The following is a 25,712-nucleotide window of genomic DNA, read 5'->3' as shown; positions in this document are numbered from 1 at the left end:
TGTGTACATTTAAAGAACATCCATCTGCACCTTAACGACAAATCCTTTGCTTGGCAGCTCTGACCCCAGTGAGGTGCCCGAAGCCCCTGAACGCCCAGCACAGGGACAAGGTACTAAAGGACAGGGGAGAACTTTGTGTGAGCTCTGGTGCCCCGACCAGCCCAGCTGATCCAGGAAACAGGGAAGTGGTACCTGTGTGGTGCTGAGCTGTCCAAGGGCTCCTCCTGGGCTGCAGGAGGGCTCAGGGGTGGCAGCAGGGAGCCCTCCGGAGTCTGGGCATCCCCACCCTGCTCCTGCCGCGTGTCGGGAATGCTCGGCTTCGCCTCCTCCTCAGCACCAGCAGGGACCGGGAGCTCAGCACTGCTCCCCTCCCTGTGAGCCCGCCAGCTGCTCAGGCCAGGCTTTGCCCCTGTAACAACAACAAAAAATAATGCATCAAAGATATAAAACCAGTAATTATTCTTCTCAAAACACTAGCAGCACTATGGAGTAGATCACAGCGTAGGGAATGAAACCAAGCTTACCCACACTATTCACCCTGTGTGAGGGAGCATCCATCCCTCCATCCCTCCATCCCTCTATTCCCCTTGTCTGTGGGCTTCCCTGCCCACGGCCCCTGTCCTTCCATGCTCCTCTCACAAGGGGGAGTCCAGGGAGGCTGCAGCCTTCGGGGTTTGGGGACAAACCGTGAATTCCTCAGAAACCACGCTGGCACAGAGACCAGCTACCTGACCAAATCAGCTCTGGAGGAATCAAACAGAGAAGCCGGAGAAAACATCTCTTAGGCTAAAAAAAGTGCACCCCAAGAGGCTCCTACTGCACCCATTTTGGAAACCTTTGAACAGGAATGCTCGCCTGGAGGCTCTGAGAGGCTGAACTGGGGTGACACAGACGCGCTGCTCGGCTTTTCACAGACTGCCAACAGTTAGTGGACCAGCCAGTGCCGTAACAAATTGGGATTGCTACAGAAATGCCCAGTTTTCCATAAAATTCACCTTAGGTTTAAATTAACCAGCCTCTGCACAGCCCCCAGCACTCCTGCTTGGCTCTGTCATGGGGTTTCACTGGGACTGAATCACCTCAGGTTTGTGCCCCACAGGAGCCGCACCAGGGCCTTGCGTCTGAATTTGTGGAGCAGGGATGTGCAACAAACCCAACTCCTTTGCCTGCTGGGGAATGGGGATGCAGCGGAATCGAGGGGTTTTCCAAACCCACCCACACTGCTGAATCCCAGTTTGGAAATGGATCAGCTGTTGTGCACCAGCTCTGAGGGAGATGGAAACCAGCCCGAAACAGAAGTGACTCCTCTGATGAAGCAGGTTCACATTAAACCTCTCCAGATGAGGCTCAGACTACGCCAGGGCCTCGGTGGGCACAGCAGTGAGGAAACTTTCCCTCACGGCGCCCCCGACCAGGATCAGCGCCCAGCATGCCCTTCGTGAGCGGCCTGGGGGGGAAACGGAGTCGAAAGGAAGAAAGAGACAAAGAGAGAAAAAAGGAGTAAGGGCCACCACACTCCAAGGCCAGTGCCAGAGGTGCAGGAGAAGGTGCACACGGGCATGGCTCTGGCTGGGGCAGACAGGGACACATCCCACTGCCGTACCTGGGACACTTCCCTGCTGCTGTCCCTGCCTGCGGGGTGCTGCTCCGGCGCCAGAAGCTGAGATGAGCTGCTCGGAGCCTCCCTCACCGGCAGCCAGGTCCCCGTGTCCCGCTGCTCCCTCCTCACCCTCTCCAGCAGCGCTGCCGGCCTCGGGACCGAGCCCCTCAGGAGACGTGGAGCGCTCAGGCGGGTCCTGCTGGGAGCCCAAGCCTCCCGTGGCCGAGGCAGCCGATGTGGGGCAGCCCAGCAAGGCTGCTGCTGGAAGGCCCAGTTCTCCTGGCTCGGCTGTACTGGTGCCAATTCCCGCCTGCTCTCCAGCCTGCAGCACCTGAAACACACGGTGGGACGTGGCTGAAGGAGACAAACGGGACACAAACTGTGCGTGGCACACGGAGCTTCTCCAGGTGCCACGCGGGGCTCTGAAGAGAAAGGTGCCACAGAATTCAAGGGTTTGCTACGGCATCAACATTACACAACCCCTGGCACACATTCCGTGCATCCCAGTGTGAAACGAGGGGCCAGGCCTCAGTTAAAGCTCCACGAGCCAAAACACCCAGTGGCAGGAGCTGCCTGCACCCCCAGCCCGGCCCAACAGGACCCGAACACACCAAGGACTCAAACCCACCTAAAAGGTGACTGGATTTTACAAAGGGTCTGACCTCTGAGACTGGGATCCTACACAGACTTTGGAGACCCTGGACCAAAGCACAATGCTTAGAGCTGCCTACAATGCCACAGAGCCCAGAGGGACCATCGTGCTCCATGTGTGAATCACTCAGCAGGTCCAGCTTCCCTCACATCACGGAACAAGGCAAGACTCAGTTTCGGCGTCTCCCTCCTGCTCTTCCCATGGCAGTGACATCGCCTTTCCCACCAGCTGACGTGGGACACGGAGCAGACACATTTTAAATGGCACTCTCCTCCAAGGACTGCTGAACTCGCACAAAGCCAGCTCCAGGAGTACAACCACTCTGCTGCTAAACCCCAGTGTTTTAATACTTGCCTCTCTTTCTCTGCGAGCCTACTCAATCAGGACAATTTGGGAGGAGTGGCTGCTGCCACCACGACTGCTGCAGGGTCACCGCCGGTTTATGCAAAGCCAAAATTAGCCATCGTAATGCCATTGTTCACACTAAGCAGGGCTTCCTCTCCAGCCCCAAATCCCAGCAGGACAATTTACAGTCACCTCCACACCTCTCCCCTCTCTTTCACTGCCTGACCTCTTCCTCCCACACAAAGTCAGCTGCCAAGCCCAGCTGAAAGGAAACAAAGGCATCTTGTCTGGTCTGTGGCCAAGGTTCCTTAAAAAAGCTCGAATTCCACGTAACAAGGAGCAGAACAAAAAGCCATGAAGTCATTTTAAGGAGCAGTAAAGGTTTGCCACTCAGATTAAGTTCACCACTTATTCCATCGCCACTGCTCTCAGGTTCCTCCTAATTACTTCTCGGGCGTTGGATTTGGTGCCTTCTAATGCCTCCAGCCAGTCCTGCGTGGCTTTGGCAGCTCCCGGACGCAGTGCCCCAAAACAAACGGATTTCGAACGGGCACAAGCACAGCACATATCCCTAACGATCCCTTTCCCAGGGAAGAGGCTCCTGGGAGGTTCCAGCATGCCTGAGTCCAAAATCTTCTGAAGGCTCCAAGGAAGTGCATCACGGCACACAGGATCCGGGAGCCGGGGGCTGTACAGCTCTGCCAGCCGGGAAGGAGCTCCTCAGTGCGGGACTTCTGAGCTCAAGGACTCCCCCGGAAGCTGGCAGCCCAAAAGGGCACACGTCAGCCACAGAACATGCCAGACATTCCTGATGGTGTTTGAGCATTGGGATACTGCCCGTCTGCAGAAGGCTGGTTCTGGGACTGTCCTTCTGGGTCCCCGAGGCCCAGAGATGACCCCCCACGCTGTCTCTGAGGGGGCCATCACACAGTCACTGCATCCCAACCAGCCTGAAGGAAGCCATCCCAATCCCAGTGCTGGGAAATAAAACCCATTCCATGAGCTGCGTCCCGGACATCCCACGCGCTGACTGCGCGCTCTCTGTGACTGACTCGGAGCAGCAACACTGAGAACAAACTCCTGTGCTTTGGACAGGAGAACCAGCAGATTTGAAGCCAAGAAAACCACCAGAATTAAGAGCTGAAGCACAGCCCAGGGACATGGCAAAAGATGCACAGTGTAGCTGAAGTTACCTCTGTATTTTAGGAGGGAGATGAGGAGGAGGAGGAGGACAGGGAATAAAGGGAGTCCACGATCAACTCCATTACTGTACACAAAGTGACATTTTTGGGCACACACCACACTCTCGTACTGTCCAAAACCTGCCCACAGTGTTTAAACCCCCGAGTCACACCACGAGCCTTTGATGCCCTAGCACTGATGTCAACTTCTCCATCGGATGGAAATCCCATCTCCCACACCGCCTGCCCTAATTGGACAGCTCACATTCCAAAATAAACCCGCCTTTCCCCACAACACCTCCCGGTTCAGACCGCAGTTTGCTCCCTGCCACAGGCCTGCCTGTATGGGTCAAGGCTGCTCGGGTTCACTGCTTTGTGTATTACAGTTTAAAGAATGCTCTAAATTCAAGGTTTTTAACTTTTTAATCTACGGGGAAAACTTCCTATAAACTCAGATTAACGGCTGCTAATGCACTGAAGAAAGGAAACCAAAAACCTTCCTCCTACTATAAAAACAAAATAGTGTGGCCTCTGTTTCTTTTCTGATAAGAGTCTTAAATACCAAACATTTAACTGCATAATAACATTCCCTGGCAGCCAGCAGCCTGCTTAGCAGATACATAAAGCAGGTAAAAGGGGAAAAAGTTAATTTCTTGGCTGAATGATTCCATCGGTAGCTATAGGGCAAACTAGAAAGTCTTTTAGTAAAGTAGCAGTTGATTCTTCTATCAATCTGCAGCACACACACTCTTCCAAGGAATGCATTAAATATGAAAATCATATCCCGTTATCATCTGTTCCCAGCTTTCAGCCCAGTAAGCTTTCCTTAATGAATGCTGTAGCCTAAGGGACGCGCGTGCTGCTGGCTCCTCGGAATAATGGAGTGATGCTCCCGTCCTGCCTATTCCGGCGCCGGCTGGCTGAGGGGCTTCCACACACAGTCACAAGTGACTACTCTTGCCAGCATGCTCCAAGTTATTACAAGATGTTTTTAGACATTTCATCTAAAAGAGCTTTGCTGCGTTTAGTGGAGAAAACAGCTCTGGTCTTGAACTGTATCATTTATATGGAGATAGGAGGAGGGATTAGGAGCCTGCATTACTGCAGATATATGGCAGCAGATATTTAAGTATTCCTTGTCAGTCTTTTTGTCTGTTCCTCAGATATGCAATCTCCTTCTGCTCCTTCTGAGGAAAGGTCAGAACACACAAAATTATAAACACAGCACACGGCTCCCCGGCTGCAGTTCCGCAAATATCCCTCATTAGCAACGTTTCCTCCTCGGTCACGACCACCTCCACACCACCCGGCGCAGGAATTATAAAAGCCAACAGGAAGACGTGCGTAAACAGTCCGAGTGCTTTTTTAATTCCAGCTCTTCGGATGAAATAATCGCACGTTTTACCCAGGTGGTTCTCCTTCTCCCGGGCACTACACACAATCGCGCGCTGCACGTGCCAGCGCCGCCATCCCCACAGAAAGGCTGCGCAGCTCCGAGGAGAGCACGGCGCTGCAATGAAGCCCATTTCCACCCCCCCCTCCCCACCCCATTACCTGCTCGCTGGATCCTTCCTCCTTGTCACCTCCTGCTGACAAGCTGCCCTCTTGAAGGGATAACAGGTTTTTAATTTCCCTTCCGTACCATTCCTAAACGGGAACAAATCCGTCACACAAAACTGGAGGCCAAACAACCACCCCCCACCCCCCCCACCCCGAGAGACACCACTTTGCAAAATGCACTTTGCAAAACGTGCACCTTTAAATGCAAAGTCCCCACAGCCTTTTTAACTCAGGCTGTCTTTAAAAGCGGAGATCTCATTTTCTCCTTGCTTTTCCGCTCCCCTGCCCAAGCAGCATGGCCTGTACACAACCTGCTGCAGGGCTTTCGTACACATTTACTCATCATTCAGAATCCTACAGAACAGCAGTAACTTGTTGACTCGTATTTATTGCATCCCAACCGGCATCTGTAACACCGAATTACTGCTGCTGCCTCCGGACAACGACTCGGCTGCTTCGGGATGAAAACGAGCTCCGCAATGTGTTTTTCACGCCCCATCTTACAACTGGCTGGGCTGCCGTGAGGAACAATCCCCGGCAGATGCTGCAGAGAGCAGCCCAGCGGGGAAGGAAGGCTCCGTGCTGGCTGCCCCGAACCCGGCTCTCCCCGCTCCAGGGTTTAACGGAGCGGCAGCGGCGGCAGCGCGCTGGGAGCGGGGCTGGGCATTGCCTGCAATCCGAACTGCAGCCCCCAGCAGCACGCCGCGACAGCCCGGCTAGGAGCACTCCAGGAGCTGAGCTGCAGCAGGGAACAGGCGTGGGAATAAACCCTTCACACAATTAACTCGCCCGCCCCTGCCCTTCGCTCCGGCGGCGGCGCCGCCTTCGGCTCCCAGGTAGGAAGGAGGCTGCTCGGGAAACCTCCAAACGTGGAACCGTAAGGAACAAAACCTCACCACCTGAGGGGTCAAGATGCTCGAAAGAAACTGAGATGTAACTCCCGGATTTGGCTGAAAGCTGCAGCGAATTTATTTATATATACCCTAAAAAATTACTGACCAAACACAGGGAGCAAAAGTGCATCTTTCAGAAACAATAGGAGTTTTGTGAGCTGCAGCCACATAATAAATGTGCACAGCGTTGTGATGAAGCGCTCCTAAAGGGCATTCTGTACGGAAAAAGAGGAGCGAAAACAGCAATAATTTCTTTCTGTGTACTCCCACGATAGATTGAATGATTGCACGCTCCATAACTCTCCTGCTCTCCATAACTAACACCGAGGAGATGTCATTCGTTCAGCAGCTCCGAAAAGTAACTGCAACTTGGCAAAGATAAAATGGATGGCACAGGAACATCAAAATGGGAGGGCTGAACAAAAACCCTGCGTGCAGCCCCACCTGTGGCACTCTGACTGGGACTCACAGCAGGGGTCAGAGCCACCGGCCCTGACACTGGGCAGGCTGGTGAGCTGAGGAAGAAAAACCCCTTCAGACCAGCAGGGGAAAGGTGGCACCGCAGCACAGCCCCCTCTCCTGCTCTGCTTCAGATAACAACTAAAAATCAGGGGCAGGGAATCACACACCCCAGGGACAGGCTCTGAACTCCGGGCTGCTGCACTGCAGCCAGGAAAAGATGTTCTGGGAACGTCACCAGATCCAACAGGCGCTACCTAGGCTATAGCTGTGTGAGGAACAAGCGCAGCCAAATTCTTCTGAGGAGCGCCGCTGCCCTTGGAAAGCAGGAACGAACACAGCTCCCTCCCAGACTGTGCTCCCCCAAAAACCTGGCTCCGTGCAGCAGTGCCACAAGCAGACGTCGCAATCCCATTTTTGAAAGTCTGGAATCATCACTTTGCAACTGAACTTTAGGGAACAGCATGACATCATAATAACAACAACAACAATAATAATAATACGATTCAAGAAACCCTCAGGGCTTGGCTTTTTCTTACAGCAGCCTGTTGAGTCTGGGGTACTTCAGACCTGTCTGTTCTACAGCCTGAAACACGGACCCTGATGGAGTTTGCTTCCAGCTCTAGGACATACCAAGAGATTCCTGCATAACAACGGCAAACACCCCCGATCAAGTCTTATAGAAAGTTACTTCCATCTTCCGGATGCTCTCCCAGCCCGTGGTTTCCATGTGAGCCTCCAGCTGCAGGAACTCCCGGCGCAGGGCCCGGTTCCGACGCAGGGCCAGCTGCTGCCGTGCTGACACCGCTGCCAGGTGCCTCTGCAGCTTCAGGTGCTTCAGTCTCACCCTGCAGGGCGAACAACAGGCACTTGAAGAGGCGTGAAAATAAACCAAAAGCATCCAGCACAATCACCCCGCCTCAGACACACAGACCCCGACACCGAGGGCGAGCTGCCCAGACCCCAAAAGGAGGAGACTCGTTCTTCTGCACACCTGTATTTATATAGGCATACACGTGCCGCTTCCCTGAAGATTTACACAGGGGCTTTGGTGTTCCGAAGGGGCAAATACATGACAGATCTCCTGTAAGTGTGTTTTACATGGACTGCGTTCCAGTCGCGCCGATCCCGTTAAATCAAAACGGAAGCCGTAGCAGAGGAACGTGTTCCGCAAGCCACCCGAGCGGGAACGCCGAGGCTGAGCTTTCACAGCTGCCTAAGCCCACGGTGCCACCGAGAGGGGCACCGGAAAGCCATCTGACCCAGCTCTCTCCCACCTACAGATTCCCTTCCAGCCAGGCCTCTTTCCCCAGGGCAGCCACCCGGCATTAACGCCAACACAGGGAAATGGGCACCCAGAGGTGCCCCTGGCTCACAGCTCTCCGCTTCAGCCAGGAGGGAAACTGCACCCCAAAGCCCCCAAGACGTTCAGAGGAACCACGGTCCTAAACCTGTTAGGTCAAACCAAAGCCAGTAACACCAGGAAAAAAAGTACCTGTGATGCTGCCCCGCCTGTCCACACATTTCCTCCTCAACTTGTATCGGCATTTTCTGCCCCTTCCAGCAGCACCCAGCCCTCAGTCCCTGGAGCTTTACAGAACCCCTCTGAGGAAAGGAGTGCAGCACTGGAAGACACTGCTCAGTCCTCTTTGGCTGTTGGGACTTCAGGATATTTTTTTTGCTTCGGTTTGCTGTTTAGGGTTTGGGTTTGTTGGGGTTTTTTTTTGGTACAGACTGTCCGTGCAACTTCCGTTAAACAGATGCTGCAGAAAGAATCCAAGGAGCAGGACCAGAACCTGGAACACCCCCCAGGGCTTCTGGAGGCTTTCCACTTTCTAAGACCCTGGGATTCTCCAGCACAGACTAAGCTGTGGTGGCTTTGTAAAAGTAGGATAAAGCCAACCCACACGTTCATTGCTCCCAAGATTCTAGTGTCCACAGAATGAGGCACTCATGCTACTGCTGCAGTTATTTCATCAGTAACTTGAAGACATGAATTTTACATTATACCTAACATACAAATATAAATGTATTATTACTGACAGACCTTCCAGACAACATCGTAAAGGCTTTCCAAGGTAACAGAACCCTTGTACCTAAAATGAAATAACCCCCCAAGAAGCTTTTGAATGGGCTTACAGGTATGGATCAGCCACCGTGTGTTCCATCTGCTGCCTTCCTAATTCCAGCCTTTTGGCTCCACTGGAAGAAAACAAACAACACACAGCAAGATAAAAACATTTCCCCACCTGAAGCCTCCGAATGCCAGAACTAAGGGGTTTTGCAGAGCACAGCCCTTGCTGAGCAGAGAGCTCAGCTCCGCTGGGAGCTACAGACTCATCTGCCAGCCCAGCTCAGCACTAAGCAGAACAACTCCCAAGCCTTCACCCCTCTCTTTGTTCCTCGCTGGAACAGGGTTGCTGGAAAGGCAAAAGATGCCTGAACATCCACAGGGGACCCACTGGAACAGCCAGAGACCCCAGGAAGCTGCGGGAGTGAAGGGGACGTCACACACCCCAACACGTCTGGGCACCCTTCTCCGTGCATTTGGGCTCTCCCTACACACACGGACACACGGACAGCACCTCCCAGTTTCCCTGCAGGGAGAGGAGCCAGGAAAAGCCCTTCCCGCTGCTCCGCCTGAGAGCAAGGTTTTAGCCATGGGATGGATCCTGCCAGCGCCCAGAGCAGGACTAGGGTTTCGCGTCCTGCACATGGCAATTTAACAGCCACGATCCGTCCGGGATCTCATCCCTTCAATTTCCCCTTGCACCACGGACAGCCAAGCAAGCGCCAGTTTCGAGATCTTGTTTTTACACTTGTCCAAGTAATTTTCGTGCCTCGGAAACGGAGAACACCGGTACCCTAAGGGATGGGGACGCCGATGGATGCGAGCACCCGTTGGCTCCGATGCCATTCCCGCTCCCCCATCCTGCAGGTAGCACACGGCATTCCTCAGCTCCCCCAAGTCCATCCCCTCCCCACCAGCGAGCATCCCCCCGCCCGGGGCGAGAACCGAACCCCAACCGCGCCGCGGGGGGAGGGACCCGGCTCACCTGGCGCGGGGCGGCTGCGGGGCCGGCGGTCGCGGAGTGTCCGTCCCGGTGGTGCCGGTGCACGGTGGCGGTCCCAGTGGCCCCGTTCCCCTCCCGATCCCGATCCCGATCCCGTTCCCGATCCCGATCCCGTTCCCGATCCCGATCCCGATCCCGATCCCGGTCGCCCCGCGCGGCTTCCGCCGGCGCCCGCGTGCGGCTCCCGCCATGCCCCGCGCGGGACCCCGGAAGTGCCGCCCCGCGTTGCCATGGGGACGGGCGGGCGCGGCCTGCGCCGCCCGGAGGCGCTTCGGAAGCCTTTAAGGCGTTTGTCGTTTTTTAGCCGTCCTTTATCGTTGCCCCGTCTCTCGCCACCGCCTTGTTACCTCGGGTGTTGCCGTTCGCCCAGATGAGCCCCCGACTCGGTGCTGGAGGGCACCTGGGGCGAGGCAGGATCCGCGTCCCTAAAAAAGGGGGAAATTTGCAAAGCGCCAGTTCAAAAAATAACTGGGAGCTGCTGAACAGTTACAGTTGGTTTTACCAAGTTTATTGTACACCATGGTTTTCAAGGGAAAAAAAACCCCGCTTCCTCGTCCTCTGGAGTGCCGCTGTGTCCCTCTGGTGCTGTCACCTCTCCAAAATTCAGGTGGGAGAAGCCACGGTCACCCCCAGCCCTGCGTTCGCATCTCTAGCTGCAGGATGAAAACAGAACGCCTGCCTTTCATTTCCAGATAAAAACTTCGAACCCTTTGAAAGGAAGTTGCCAAATGAGCGCTTAAATTCCAGGGCCCCAATAAAATCTGAATACCACGGGAATAATTGAAATGAAGGAGAAGCGAAACATCAATAGACAAAATTGCGGAGAGCAGTGAAATGCTTAAGCATAATTAGGACTGCAATCAGTGTACAATTACTGCAAGATCATCACAGTAATTAGCCTTCGTTAGAACTTCTGGCCGAGAACCAACACATGAAAGCTCAGCTGGAGCTGGAGGCTCTGTCTGGGGACTTGGGGGGGATCAGGGGCTTTTGGGGTTCCTAGACTGGGTTTAGTGATCCACCAGCGTTCCTGGGCCTGCTTCCAAAAATATTGGTGCTTGCTAAAAGAACGCCTAAAAGAGCACAAAAACTTCCGAGCGCTTCCAGCACTGTCTAAAATCCTGAGCACGCTGGAAGCCCTATTCCCAAACTGCAGTTTTAGGGTTTAGTGGAAAGGTGGCTGGTGGTCCCTGACCCCTCGGGCTGCACAGTTTCTCTCCAGGCAAAGCCCTGGGAGGGCTTTTTTCCTGCTGTGGACCTCGGGCTGGGGCTCGAGGGTCTTGAACCGCAGGCAGGGCTCCACATCCTGCTATTTATTTAACAAAAAAATAAGGAGCTAAGGAGCCTGAGCCCGGTGCCCCTCGACAACGACGTATTTCCCACTTTCTTCCGTGTCTCGGTGCTCACCGCAGCCCCCCCCCCCCCTCCCCGGCTCATAATTGACTCAAGAATAATCTCCATCCTCCCATCCCTGATAAGGGATGCGGTCCCTTCCCTGAAAGCCTACAAAGAGGAGTGTTTGGTTTGTGTTCTCCCCGCAGTACTTCACACTTCTTTTAGATTGTTTTAATTTAATTTTGATGTAGTCTGATAAGAGCTGTAGAACTGTCAAAGGGAGCCGCCTCCTTCTGTCGCGTTAAACGCACTTTGAATGAGATGGTGGCTTTGTCCCCGGTAGCTGCCAAACCAAAGCATCTCTTGATTCCCACACAGGGATTGATGCGCGCTGATCTGAACAGCTTTGCTCTCTTTTCCATTTAGGGAGGCAGCCACGTGTCCCTCAGCATCCCGCTTTCCTCTGGCATGTAAGCGTATCCCAAAAGGCGTGGGATTGGCCTCACAGAGCTGGGCACCTGGCCACAGGCCTCTCATCTACCAGAGACCCCTGGCAGGGTTTCCCAGCTTTCCAGGGCAACGGATCCACGTGCTGCACATGCCTGCTGCAGGGATGGGATGCCCCTCGCTCCCAGGAAAGTGGGAAAACCTCCTTACAGAGCAGGAATTGCTGGTGTCCGTGGCGGGCTGTCATGGGACACGCAGCAGGTGGGGGGACACACACTGCTCTGGAAAGGGATTTGCAGAAACACAGGGATGCGTTGGGAAGAGGCCTTCCCTCTCGGTGCTGGGTTGATCCCTGAGAGCACAGTGAGCTCGCCCACGAGTCAGGGCCGAGCTGAAAAAGCATTTGCTTTCCTTTCTCCCAGTTAAGCACGTAACGCAGGCCCTGGTAGCTGTGTGTTTGTGTAGCAAACAGAGAATTTACATAATGCCCAGTGAAGTCCTGGCTGTTAATGACTCGAGTCCCAAATGCAGAGCACTAATAACACCCCAGGAACCAGAGAGCAGTAACGGCAGCGAGCGATCTCAGCAGAGCAGTTGTGAGGATCCATTTCCTGTCAGCGGCAGCGCCTGGAAACAGTAATTAACGTGCTGAATTTAATGTTTACATTTTAATACATTTAAATGTAATAAGACGCTTTTATTAAGTGTTACAGTTCCTCGAAACCTGTTATTACTCGTTTCTGATGCACGAGCGGCGCACACCACGTCTGCCCTGGGATCCGCTGCCTTGGGGCAGGTGACAGAGTTCCTCCAGCAGGAGCCCGGAACGCAGAACCCAGCGGCCGAGTAAACAAAAACCTGGAGACTGCAGCAGTGACAAATACGGCATGTTTATTAACAGTGTGGGGGCCTTAGCCGAAGCCAGGTGACACAACTGAAAAGCCCCCAGGCACGTCACTGCCCGTGGGCTTTGAATCAGTCCTGGAGAACTGAGATACAAGCACGTACCCCTGATGTTAACGAGCCCCAGAAAAGCCACGGCACAGGGAAGGGCCCTGTTTAGAGACCATTTGCCAGGAAGCCTCCCTCCTTCTCCAGCCATCTCCAAGTGCTTTTCCAGTGTCCCATGCAGCACAGGAGGCTCCACGAGCAGAATGGAGCAGGCGTGGCCCGAGTGAGGCTGTTCCAAGGCCAAGCATCCAGAGGGGATGGATGTCAGGGAGATTTCGGGTCTCGGTCACTCCCGTGACCAGGCTGTAACCACAAGGAGTCTCTATTCAAGTGTCTGCTGCTGTCTCTGAAGAGGAAAGAGGAGATTGACAGTGTTGAGCTTCCCCATCCCTGGAGAAACGGGAACTGAATTTAGGTTTTCTGAGATATGAGCCAAGAGGCTGAGTTCGAACCAGCCCACTCAGAGCCAAAGGACTCAACTCCCTTCTTCCCTGAAAGCACCTACACCTCGTGCTCGGGAGCACCCGGTGCCACTGTAACTGCTGTTCCTCAAGCTGAACCAGCTCTGGCATATTTCTGTGCCAGGAGAGAGTATTCTGGAATGTCTCTCTCAGGCCTGCAGTGACCAGGCAGCAAGCGGGAGGAGCGGCTCACAACACACAGCCAAGCTCAGTGCCACAGGGGCCCGTTGGGGTCCCACTCAGCTGCAGCCTGAGCCAGGGTGACAGAACCCGGCGCACGGCAGGGCCTGCCACACGAGCACCACGAGCTCCCCTCCTTACAGACGTGGGACAGAGAACATCCCTCCAGGGGCTCTCAGGACGCCACGTGCCCGACTGCCCTGTGCCCAGAGCAGGCGGTGCCGCGGTGAGGAAAAGGGGACACTGCGCCCACACCTGTTCCCAGCACACAGTCTCCTACCTCGCCTTCGGCATGCTGGCCCCTGCACCAAGCCGTGTTTCTGCCGGGATCCTCTTTCAGGAGAACGGCACCTTCACGGCCACGCTGTTTGTTCCCTGCGCCGTCCACTCCGCAGCTCCCGCCGGTGGGGCCACGGCTCGGCCAGGCCACTCCATCCTGCTTGCTCTCAGCGCTTGCTGCTGCTGCTGCTTTAAAGGACACACATCTGTCAGGCTCCCTCATTAGTGTTCTAACAAATGACTGGATTGATCTCAAGTACCCACCGAAAGACTGAAAAAGTTTAGCTTCTGCGAGTCACGAAAAACTAAAGGGAGGATATAAAATAACTGGGAATTCTTTTGACTGAATTACGTGTTTTCCTGCCAGCCCCACAGTTCAGAGCCATCAGTTCTGACGAGCTGCTGCCTGCATTTGGACAAGGTGAAAAGGCTGGAGGATCCCAGCGCCGGGCTCAAAGGGATGCGTCTGGCCCATTGTCTGGTTTGATTAACGAAGCCTTGGCACAGCGAGATAATGCCGTGTTTGCCGTGCCGGGGACGCTGCTGCGCAGCACAGATGTCACAACTGTGAAGAATATTCGGTATGATGACGACAGCAACAAGCCCATCTATGTACGACTGGATTCCACCCAAGAACGCCTCAAATGGTATGTGTTTGTTTCCTAATTGTCAGCCACTTTGATGCGCTCCTCCTCAGGTTCAACAGGTGCTCCAGGCTCCAAGGGTTTGAAACAAAGGGAGGCACCTGGGGAGCCGCGCGGTTCGTGGGGCCGGGAACTGGGGTCTGGCAGCACGGCAGTGGGGCGCCGCTCCTGGGGCAGACACAGTGACAGACACGGGGTCCCTGGAGGACCCCTACCCCCTCACAGCCCAGCGCTCAAACCCTGGCTGTGTCTCAGCAGGAACACCTGGAGGTCAGCAGCGCCTCTGGGAAATAAAAGCGAGCGGGTCAGCAAAAGGGCCGCACGGGAGGAGAGCGAGCACGGAGCGGGGGGGCGGGGGGGACCCCGAGCTCCTCCTGCCTGGGCACTGCTGGGGGGCTGCCTCTGTTCCAGTCTCACTTCTGCCAGAGGTCTGGAGCTGAGTGCCAGGGCCTGGGAGTGCTGGGGAAGCTGGCTTGCCTTTGAGGAAGCGCTGCCTGCACAGGCAGCCCAGGTCTCACCTGGGGCAATTCCCGCGCACTGCCTCTCCCAGTGCTCCAGTTCTGTGAAACCCAGGTTTGAGTGCGCGTGGTGTTTTTCACTTCCCACCCCAAAGCACCGTGCTGGTTTGCTGTGACTGATTAGCCGTCTTCCCCCTGTCCTGTGCAGAGGATTGTTCTGGTGGTGAATGAAAGGATCCATGCAAATAAACTGCTCACTTGTCTGTAAAAAGCAGGAGAACAAGCACAGGACTATTGAATGAATTAAGCCGTATCTGCTCGGAGCTCAGCACCCCTGGGCCCTGCACTCCGTTCAGAACACGCCAAACAGAAATAGGAACCTGAAGCTGACAAAGAGGCTTGGCCAGAGATGCAAAACCCCTCCAACAGTGCATCCTGACAGCGCTCAAAAGCGCTGAAAGGCAGCGTGGGGTGGACACGCGAGTAGGCGAAGGCTGGGGCTCACCCCCAGGCTCCAGGTCCCGAGTGTTTTGCCCGTTTGCAGACACGCAAACCGTGCCAGCCTCTCCCGGCGGCCCGGGGGTGACCTGCGCCCTGTTCTCGTCAGGACCTGACCTGAGAGAGGCGCGCCTGATCCCGAGCGTTCTCCTCCTGCCGCTGCCCGCAGTGTCCCCCCTAGTTCAGCACAGCCACCTCCCGCTGTTAGCCGGGGGAGCACCGAGCTGCCCCAGCCGGGATGCTCCCGAGCGCCCCAGCCCGGAGTCTCGCTCCCCCAGTACCCGCCGTCATTTCTTTCGGCAGGAGCGCGTTTGTTCTCTGTGCCCGAAGCGCCGGGGCCGCGCTGCCCGCCCGGGCGAGGGGCTGACAAAGAAAGGCGGAAAGGGGAAAAGCCCCGTCCCAGCACCCGCAGCTCCGGGCGGAACCCGGGACGCCCCACGGGCGGCGCGGGGGACGCCCCGACGGAATTCGGGGAGCGGCTGCGGGGCCGCCGCTCGCCTCGGGGTGCCGCACCCGGAGCGCGCGGTCCCCGCCGCCGCAGCGGCCGCGGACCGAGCCCGGACCCCCGCCCCGGGGACCCCCGCCCAGGTAGGTGCCGCTGGCTTCGCCCCCGCCCTCGCTCACGGCCTTCCGTCCCCTTGGATTTTCCCCCGTCGTTTTCCTCGAGCCATTGAATTCCGGCGATTTTACCATCGGGCAGCGCCGCGGGCAGCGGGGGCCGCCGCTCCATCCGCAACCCGGGCGTTGAGAGTGAAGCCGGCCCCGGTCCGGCTGCTCTTCCAGCGGCTCCGGGCAAACGGCACCGACCGCGGCCGGCAGCGACCGCGGGCAGCGGCTGACCGAGCGCGGCGGGGCTGGACCGGGGCCGCGGGCGGTCACACCGGACCGACAGCCTGGGCTGGGGTAAGGCGATGCAGAAGGGTCCGCTCGGAGAGCGGCTGCCCGCCGGGGCAGGCAAGGGGCCGGGTTTCCTCTCCCCGTCCCCCCGCAGGTCCCTTACCTGGGCTCCGGGCTCGGCTCCCCCGCCGGTGTTGCCGCTCCCGCCGAGGCACGGATAGGCAGCAGCCACAGGGAATTTGGGGTCTTCCCGAAGCCCTGCCGCCCTTTCCGAGGGGGGTCAGTGCCGGGAATGGCTCCCCCCGGCCCCGGGATCCTCCCGGTCCTCCCCCCGTATCGATTCCAGTCCGGTGCTGGCAGCGTTTAGGCCGGGATCGGGGGATAATGGGAATATCATCTGGAGACAATTACCTTTGGAGCGCGCTCGCTTCTCCTCCCAGACACTGTTATTTGAGCAATAGGATCATTTGATTTCATATCGCACTAAATAACCCCCGGCCGCCGCAAATTGCCGCCTTCTCAACAGCCACCCCTTGGAATAAATTGCACAGCGACTCCTTGGGCTCTGGCTTCTTCTTCTTTTTTTTTTTTTTTTCCTTCCTTATTTCCCACCCCCCCCCCTTTTTCTCCTCTGCAGAACAGTATTTCGGGAGAGGCAGGGACAGAGGCCCAATGCTGGTGGATAAACTGCATCCAGCAAAGCTCCAACTCCCTTAATAAGCCAAGCAGCCAAGCCCTACCCGCACTGTTTTTCCTCGTGTTTTTCTCCCCCTCCCTCGTCTTTTTTTTTTTTTTTTCTCTTTCCTTTTTTTCTTTTTTTTCTTTTTTTTTTTCTTCTCCCCCTTTAAAGCAGTTTTTCCCCTGCCGGGTCCCACCGATGGCAGGGCTCGATGTGCCTTTAAGGCTGTGTCAGCGCTCGCCTGATAATCTGGTCATCGCCGGCCTCATTAGATCTGTATTAATGTCAGCCACGGATTGCTAATTAGATTTGCAGGATAAATGAAATTACCCGAGTGGGCTGCGTGGGAGGGGGAGTGCAGTCTCCCAGCACTTCCTGGGATTTACGGGGGGAAGAAATAAGAAAGGAAAAATAAAAAGGAAAGACATCATTTTATTTTCTGTCCTTTTCTCCCGTCTTTCCCCTCCTGCCCCCTGAGGCCCATCCTCTCCTGGGGCTCCCCTCTGACAGCCACTAACCAAGGAATTCCCCGAGCTGCTCCGTAGCTGGAACTGGGGGTTCTGCTAATGGAGCCCATCGGTGCGGCACCGGGCGCTCCGTGCCGAGGGATCCCACTCGCGTTGGATTCACGGATCTCAGGGAGCAGCTCTGGGGTGAACAGCACTGCGCTGCTGGGGTCTCGCGGGGGCCGGGGCAGAGACCGATGGCATTATTCATCCTGTTTATTTATCCTTATTAGAAAATGGGATGAAAGAGCAGGGCCCGGTGTCTTCCTTTAAGCGCCGGCTGAGCAGCGCATGCACAGCCCCAATTAAACACTGCCCGGACCAGGCCTTTCTCCATATTAGAAACCCAGCTCTGTTTAACGAGGACCAATTAAATCCTGCTTCATTTTACCTGGGATCTCACAATAGACGTGACAACAAATTCCCTTTCTTCTTCCCTGGTAATTACTGGCAGAATCAGCCCCACTCCCGGGGCAGGAAGCCCTCCCCGATAACCCACCCAAGCTCCGGCTAGATCCCAGCGGAGCGAGGGGCCCCTTCCTGCCCCCGACCCCACCAAAACCCAGCGAGGATCAGCCCGGGCCTCCAGCTCTCTCCCACTGCGACCCAACACGGTGCTGGCAGAGTGGGGCCCCTCCTAGGGAAGCACGTGGAGCTATTCCAGCCCGGCTCTGGCCTCCATTCCCAGGCCTCCCCCCAGCACCCCACAATGTTAAAAACTGTACCCTGTCTCCCAGGGGACATTGCTGCGACCGGGAGATTCAATTAAATAATCCTGGCCCTTTGCTTCTCCCACAAATAAATGGCTTTTTTTTCCTCCCACAAATATTTCCTTTCCCAAGGTCCCTTTCAAAAGGGAAAAAAAAAACCCAAAAAAACAACAACAACAAAGAAACAAAACCCCAAACTGGAGAACAACGGGAAAAAAAGGAGAGGGGGGCAAAGAAAAGAAAGAAACTGTTCTCCTTTCTTTTCCCTGTGTGCAGGGTAATTGATAGGCTCTATCAGAGGTCAGGATTTGCATAAGAATTAAGAGCAGTAAATTAATTTAATATTCCATGCACATCTCCAATTATTCCTGCAGACCTTTGTCTCCGCGGCTGGCAGAGAGAAGGTTCAGCTGCTCTTCAACCAAACAACATCTGTGCAGTTAATAATTTGATAAACAGCTCATACAAATAGTTTCTGAATTACCTGCCAACCCAATGACTATTCAGTTTGGAAACACTCGGCGAGGGCTGCGCCAGCGGCTTCGGAGCCCCCGTCCCAGGGATTCAGCTGTGCGGGCAGAGATTCACCCTGCTCATCCCTAAAATACCAGCAGCTCCTTGCAGCAAAACCCCGTGGAGAACAATATGTAAAATAAGTAATTACCAGTAATTAATGAAAGCCCGCCCTCCCCTGTGTGTGCCCACCACGCGGAGAGGCTCACGCGTGCCGCGGGGCTGGGCTCCATCCCCCAGCTCCGGGCTCCAGGTGGAGCCGTGTGAGGTCTGTGGCCCCATGAACTGCTCTCGCTGGGCGCAGGATTTACAGCCCCTCAGCTGCTTCCTTCCCTACACAGCCCCCCGGAAAGCGGACAGGTTCTCCTGGCTGTCTCCTTGCCCCCGTCTCCAAGGAGGAATGGCTGACGGTTGCCCTGCTAAATCCAAATTTCGGCCCACGAAGGACATCCTGATTTTCTCCCAGGGACGCCGAATCTTACAATGAAACTGAGGTGGCTCCTTCATCCCCACCCGCACGGATGCAGAGGTCCAGCTCCAGGCTGGCCAAGCACCACCAGTTTAATTCACCCCCCCGTGGGCCGTATGGGCAGACGTGGTGCTTGGCCAGCCTGGAGCTGGGCAGCGGTGGAGTCCCCATCCCTAGCGGGGTTTAAAGGATGTGTGGATGTGGCACCCGGGGACACGGCTTAGTGGTGGCCTTGGCAGCACTGGAGGAACCCTTGGGCTCAGTGATCTTAGAGGGCTTTTCCAACCTTAACAGCTCCATGATTCCATGTTTGCATGGGCCGTGGTTCCAGCAGCACTTGGAGGCCTGACCTTAAGTTAGAGTGGCAAAGAGTTCCCCTGGCGATGCCGCTGCGCCTCACTCCCTTCAGGCATTAAGCATCACTCCAAAATTAATAAAAAATTGATTTTTAAAAGATTGTTAAGTCCTCCAAGCTAAAGGAAAGGTTAATGCTCCTCTCCATAGTCATGCGACTTTCCTGTTCACCGTCATAAAGAGCTGATTTTTTTCTCCCCTATAAAAAGAGAATTTACACCACGAACAGGAATCCGGAACAGGGACATGAACAGAAGCGAAGGGACGCGGTGCCAAATTTGGATGGATGTCTGGGGCTTGATAAAGCACTGTGGGCTTATCACAGGGAAAATAACGCCAGACCCCACGCCAGGGCTGTGGGACAGGCCAGGACCTGGCACCTGCCCCAGGGCAGGGAGATCCCAGCGCCCAGGTGGAGATGCCACATTTGGGATTTGGGCTCCCAGACTCCATTCCCGCTGTGCCAGCCCGCGCTGGTACCTGGCTGCAGCGCCGGCTCCGAGCTCACCACGGGGAATCAGCCCTCTGAATATTCAATGCCAGCAGCTCCAGGGCTGCCCAGAGCCAGGGATTTGCTAGGAAACGGACGCTTTCCCCCCTCCTTTCCAAAATTCAGATCAGCGTGCTGTGCTGTCTCTGGAGCCTCAGGCTGGTCTGACCTGAGAGTCTATTCCGCCTCTGCTCTAATTGAAAAAACACATTCCAGTTTTTATTTTGGAAGCTAATTGTGCTGTTCTAAGGAATTCAAACCCCCCTTTTCCCAGCCCCCAGTTCCCAAAGCTCCATGTTGTAAAGAGGGAATTGGACCCCTAAGCCGTTTTCTGTCACCCAGCACAGGCATCCCTCACTCCTCACACATTCCCGTGGTTTGGCAGCCTGGGGCCTGGCACGGTGGGTTTTGGGATTGGGAAGATGCAATGCTGGCTCTGGAGAGTGGGATGCTGGAGATGTGGCGTTTCTGGGGCCGCGGGTTCACCCTTGCAGCTCTTTAGCCCTTCTGGTCCCTGGATTTAACCCCAGCAAGGGGATTTCGGCACTGACACTTGCCAAGGGGCGCTGGGCAACTTAATTAATGTCTGCAGCGCTGCGGGCAGAGGGTGCCATGTGCGTGAACGTTTCATCGTATCCCAGCTAGGCCGCAGACCCCACGGACAACCCGGCACTGCCACATCCAGGGCTGCACGGAGTTCCCTTTGGTATCTCAGCCGCCCCACTGCCACCACCAGCAAAGGCTGAGGCAGAAGAATCAGAAACCCAGCCCGTGCAGGCGGGTGCCCGGAAGCCGCGATCCCGGCGCCGCTTTTTGGCACGAAGCTGTCTCTTTACGGACTCGCTCGTCGAGTTGCCGCGCCACTCTTTTCTTTATGGAGCCACAGAAGTGTCTGTAGTGAGAGATTAAAATAATAGTCGTGCCCCGTGATTTATTTTTGAGGCTCTCGCGTCTCCGGGCGTGTAAATACCCCGAGCCGCCCGGCTGCGGGCCGGGATGAATAACGCAGCACAATATATTAACGAGGGAGGATGCAGGGCACAGAAAAGGTGGGGAAGGGGGAAATGCATTTGCTGGGTGGTAAGTTATGGGGCCTTTGGAGGCAGGGCAGGGGAAGGCTGAGCCGCGGGGGGGTTCGCTGCTGCAATAAATCAGCAGCCTCGCCATGCCAGCGCCGGAATAAAATACGCTGGGTCCCCGTGGCGGGGCCGGCACGCGGCGCGGGAGCGCTGGCCACGCACGCTGACTGCAAATGGGGTGGGCCATCAGACGGCGCCATAAAACACCCCCTCACCTCCCCCAGCTGATTATCAACCTCATGCATACCAAATGACGGAGCGGGAGCGCCGGCGGCGCCTCTGCCGCCGAGGCAAAAAAAAAAATAAAATATTTACAGACTGACAGGCTAATGGACACTTTGCCAAAGAGCCGTTCGAAAGAAGTAGTAAATGGGCCCGCGCTGATGCAGGGCAGCGGGCCCGGTCAGGGATCAGGACACACGGCACCGGATCGGATAACATCTAATTGGCAGGTCACATCCAAATGAGTGTAGTCATGCATCATCCGGAAGGCTTTTTGCTGGTTATAAAGACACTTGTAAACAATTCAGCCGCTGAACATGGCAATAATATGTTGATCCGGCATGTAATGAGGTGTTCCTGGAATCAATAAACTAGTCATGAAGAGCAGGGAGCAAGGTCAGCGCCTGCCTTTTTGATGACCTTTGCTGGCTGGCGAGGACATCATATACTCTGAAGAGGACTTTTCTCATATTGCAGAAGGCGCCGAGTGTCAGAACTTCCATTCGCAGCAAGCAAATGAACAGCCGGGCTCTGCATGCTAATGAAGTCCAGGCTATTTTCCACCTTTTCATCTGCACATTATGCTCTTGACTTTGGAGAAGGTGGGAATTAGGTTGGACCCTCGTGTCAGACTGCCTGATGGCTCGGCTCCGGAAAACTGGTAATTGAAGCTGATGACTGATGCGGAGGAGGCCTGAATTTGGAAATAAACAGTTTCAAGCACTGCATGTCATTTCTAGAGAGACTGCTGAGTGAATGGAAATGAGCTCCGTTTCGCCGATCTAATGCAGTTTCTCAGCAGGAAAAACACCGTCTTTGAGACAACAATGCCAATCAGTGAGATTTAAATGTCCTGGCGATAATGTAAGGAATAGCACCTGCCTCGGCAAACAGCACTTAGGGAAATGCTGCCCCACGCCATGGCCTGCAACTTGTCCCCAGCCCCCAGCACCAGGCCTGGAGGAGCCCGGAGGCTCCGAGGCCGGCGGCGGGCAGGGCGCAGCATGCGCCGTGCGCGGTCGCTGCTGCGGAGAAGCCACCGGTGCCACCGAGGAGCGTGGCTTTGAGCGACCCCCAACTGGACACGATGCTCTCCGTGCTGCGTCCGCCCTGTTGAGCTGCTCCTCCCCGGCGCACCAAGGAGAAGCCCTGCTGGCCTCACCCCCACCTCACACCGGCCTGGCCGCCAGCCCCGCAGAGGTGAAAAAGCAGGGTCTCTGCAGGAGGCACCCAAAGGCCAGTATTTTCAGCCTCGGCTCTGAACGTCCCAGCTGTCGGGAAACAGCACTGCAGATGTTATAAAGCCTCCCTGATCCCTGCCTGGTGGCGTGGAACGGGGCACAGCTGCTTGCGTGCTGCAGCCTCGCTGAGGCTGCGGGGGCTTTGAACGAAATGTGTCTGAAGGAAATGTTTTCGTTCACACACGGAATCCCAGACCGGTCTGGCTTGGAAGGACCCTAAAGTCTGTCTCGTTCCACCCCCTGCCATGGGCAGGGACACCTCCCGCTATCCCAGCTTGCTTCAGGCCCCTTCCAACCCGGCCTGGAACGCTCCCAGGGACGGGGCGGCCACGGCTTCTCTGGGCACCGCGTGTCCCCTCTGCGGGCCCCCCCAGGCACAGGCGGGACAGGGACTCGCCCACGCCGTGCTTCCCCAGCAGCCACGCACCCGTAGGTCCGTGCTGGAGGCACAAGGTGGGGTGTGCTGCAGGCAGGGGCTCCCCAGAACGCCTTGTCCCCACCCCGAGCAGAGGCCGCTGGGGTCAGCATCCCCCCGGGCGGCCACGGCCCGCTCCCCGCTGCAGAAAGCCGCCGGGCTGTCCCCTGGAGGGAGGCGGCTGCATCAGGAGCGGGTGGTGTGTTTGTGTAATAGTTTGCAACCCTTCAACATGAAAGGATGGAGACGGATGCGAGTTATTATTATGAAAATGAACCGAGCGACAGACAAAAATATTCAGGAGATGTAATCTGCGTCCCTACAATGCGCTCGCGGAGAAGAGCACTTGGCAGACAGGAGAGTCGCCGTCAGATACATTGCCTTTTGTTAAATTGCTTTTGCTCTGACAATGCCTTTTAAAACCGCATGCAATCTTAATTTAAAACACCCAGTACCTCAAGGTATAGGGCCCCAGTGCCCGTCTCCAGCTTGGGATTTGTCCAAAACAATTCCCTCCGCTTAATACTGCTTTCCTTCATTTTAATCACACAACAAACGTGGGAGCCTGAATTTGCTCGTAAGAACCCGTGGACCTGATCCAAACACCACTAAGAATCAATGGAGCACGGGTTGGTTCCCCTGCCTGCCACCTCACCGCCGCCAAATCCCTGAAAGGTTTGCCCAGGGAAGGCCCTCTCCCTGAGGGGCAGTTTCGGCGCACGTGATGGGCGCGCAGCAAAATTCAGCCTCTTCATCCTTTTGGGAAATGGTTAATGGTGAGGAAATGCTGAATGCGGCAGGGCAAGGCACCGCCACATTTGTATTTTCCGGAGACAGAGTGATGGAAAAAATCCCCCAAACAAACCAAGCAGCACTTCCAGGTCGCTGCTCCCCGCTCCTGCCCTGGCTGGCCATGTGTCACTCCCAGCTGCTCCCTCCCCAGCTCGGAGCACGAGGCCTCCAAGGACTCGGGGTTCGGCTGCGGGGGCCGGCTCTGCACCCCTTCGCTCAGAACTCAGCGGAACACCCCAGACTCCCTCAGAGGCGCCTGGGTGCCAGATCTGCCCTCTGCCCACAAGAGCTGAGAGCCTCGAAGCGCGTGGCGGCATTTTCAGGTCATTCCTGAGGAAGGGCAGGCGTGTGTCCAGGCACGACGCTGGCTCCAGGCTCACCCCATCCATCAGTGCTCCCCCGGCCTCCCACCTCTGCGGATAACCTCCTTCCCTATGCTAATTCCCTCAGAACATTATGCAGACTGTTTATATTTCTGTACAGCCAGAACAGGCTGCTGACACAAATCAGCCATTAGCCATTCACGCTGAGGAGTCTCCGCTAATTGTGCAGAATGTAATTAGTGATTATGTAATATCTAAGCTCTTGCAACTGTCATTAATGTCCACTATTCACCAGAGATAGTTCTTACTGAATTAGGGAATGATTACTGCATGCTAAATCTACTTAATCCTAAATATGCTAATTAACACCGCCTGCACTTTAGACAGTGGTTAAAAGCACTAGTAACCTCAAAAAAGGCTCTGATACACCAGAACCCAAATTGCTTGCCGTGGATTTTCCCTCGAAAGGTAAATTTGTTTAATTAAATGCTGCAGTAAACTGTTGGGCACAGCCCTTGATTAGCGCAGCCCAAGCAGGGGCCTTCTGGAACCATCTTGTGAGGTGCCACCGCAGGGCAGCGACGCGCCCACAGCATCCTGGGCCTCCTGCAGCATCCTGGTCCAGGCACAGCCTTGCCTACATGCCTGCCAGTGCTCCCCAGCAGGCCTGATGTGAGCAGAGCCCAATGTAAAGCAGCTTTCCAAAGGCTCTTCCTCCAGGATTAACCACCCCGTTCCTCAGGTTGTAAACAACAATACTCCTACAGGCAGATACAGGAGCTTCCTGCCATAAATTCTGGCTTAAATCCTAATTTTAAGATTGATTTTGTAGAAGAGACGTCAGATATTGGATGCTAAAGGAATGGGATAAATAGAGCGACTGTACAGGTTTGAAAGGTCCCTTTCCAAGGCCTGGCGTGTTTAATGTATTCCGGGTTTCCGTGGCAAAAGAAAAACAAAGATATGGCTGTCATGAACCCAGCATAATAGCAGCCTGTGATTTATGGAGACTCCTCCTGCTTATATATTTTAGATAAATAATACCCCTGCGTGTGTCTCCGCGCTCATTCATAACCAAAGGCCGCCCGAGCTGCACGGAGGGTTCGCGCCAGGAGCATTTAGAGGCAGTCAGCTCAGAGGAGTGGGATAACTCAGGGATCAGACACCGAGTAAGTCAGCGTGACAAAGCCAGGAGTGCCCCGGGCAGAGCCATGGAGCACACACAGGCTCGCCCAGAGCCAGAGGTGTGCTCCACGCCGGGAAGGCTCAGGGGGCACACCCCGTGCCCACGTGCAAGCGTGGCCCAGGGACGGCGCGCCCGCCACCACCACCACCCTCGCACCGCCGCGGAAATGAAAGAATTAGGCACACAATGAACCCCCTAATTGCCTGGCAACAGCATTTAGGCCCCATTAGGTAGATTTGTAACTGCTTCCAGAGAAATAAACTCCTGTGTCATTAGATAACAAGGGAAGAAATAGGTTATTTCCTTTCTGAAAGGTATGAAAGCCTCCAATTGCCTGATGTACGCGCTCAGTAGATTATTTTCTGTCATCTCAGTTAATTGAATTTTACCCATTGCTCTTAGAATTCCTCCCTTTCGTGTAAGGTTAAAAAGTTCAGAGGAGTCATGTTTTTTGAACCTCGTCCATGTATTGCACGAGCCAACTCCAGCTGCGCAAAGCGCGCCAGGAAAAGGGAGAGGTGGCAAACTGTGCGGGGATGGCTGCAGCATCCAGGAGAGCTGGCGTGGGATCATGGAAGAACCTCACTTCTCCAGTGGCCTCCAGCTGGGATGCTGCCAGGAGCCACCGGGAGGGACCCGCTGCGAGCTCTGCGGGCGGGCGTTGTGCGATGACCGCACCTCCTCCCCTGGAGGACCAAACCGGAGACCCGGGGTTAAACCAACTCCTCAGATTGCCCAGACACTCTTCCCGGGGTGCCAGCTGGGCTGGAGTGCCACATGTGCCAGCCAGACACGGGCACGTGGGTTTATTCCGGCCCCGCTCTGCCACCCTGTGCCAGGCCCTCACCGGCGACGCCCAGCCCTCACTCTCTGGCGGCC

At 55.6% G+C, this 25,712-nt stretch overlaps 2 protein-coding genes across 19 annotated transcripts in view; both read right to left on the bottom strand.

Annotated features, from left to right (window-relative positions):
- Positions 1–54: 54 nt before the first annotated feature.
- LOC121672400 (centrosomal protein kizuna-like) lies at positions 55–9,970 on the bottom strand. 2 transcript variants are annotated; one of them, XM_042045040.1, is made up of 6 exons: positions 9,747–9,970; positions 8,830–8,892; positions 7,382–7,538; positions 5,333–5,425; positions 1,604–1,931; positions 55–409 (listed from the first exon to the last, which is right to left on the bottom strand). In XM_042045040.1, exons 1-6 carry the CDS (start codon positions 9,953–9,955, stop codon positions 114–116), a joined length of 1,146 nt encoding a protein of 381 aa, XP_041900974.1. In that variant the 5' UTR covers positions 9,956–9,970; the 3' UTR covers positions 55–113. The 2 variants fall into 2 exon arrangements, with proteins under 2 accessions (XP_041900974.1, XP_041900975.1); XM_042045041.1 differs by having other exon boundaries at positions 7,385–7,538.
- Positions 9,971–12,416: 2,446 nt separating this feature from the next.
- LOC121672401 overlaps positions 12,417–25,712 on the bottom strand; it is a 28,033-nt gene continuing 14,737 nt past the window's right edge. Inside the window, exons 1-4 of one of the 17 annotated variants that reach the window (XR_006018853.1) lie at positions 18,234–18,913; positions 14,580–14,781; positions 13,419–13,606; positions 12,417–12,843 (exon numbers count right to left, since the gene is read on the bottom strand). Coding sequence is in view for 5 of the 17 variants with exons in the window: in XM_042045045.1 (XP_041900979.1) it covers positions 12,820–12,843; positions 13,419–13,606; positions 14,580–14,781; positions 16,266–16,331 (480 nt within the window). In the remaining 12 variants the exon portion in view is untranslated. The other 16 variants (XR_006018850.1, XR_006018855.1, XR_006018851.1 and 13 more) reach the window with 16 other exon arrangements.

The sequence above is a fragment of the Corvus kubaryi genome, unplaced genomic scaffold (genome assembly GCF_017639235.1).
Source record: "Corvus kubaryi isolate FWS band 111438036 unplaced genomic scaffold, C.kubaryi_AGA036_p1.0 61890, whole genome shotgun sequence".
Lineage (NCBI taxonomy): Eukaryota > Metazoa > Chordata > Aves > Passeriformes > Corvidae > Corvus > Corvus kubaryi.
The sequence above is the reverse complement of the archived record's forward strand: the minus strand, read 5'-3'. Positions and strand labels throughout refer to the sequence as shown.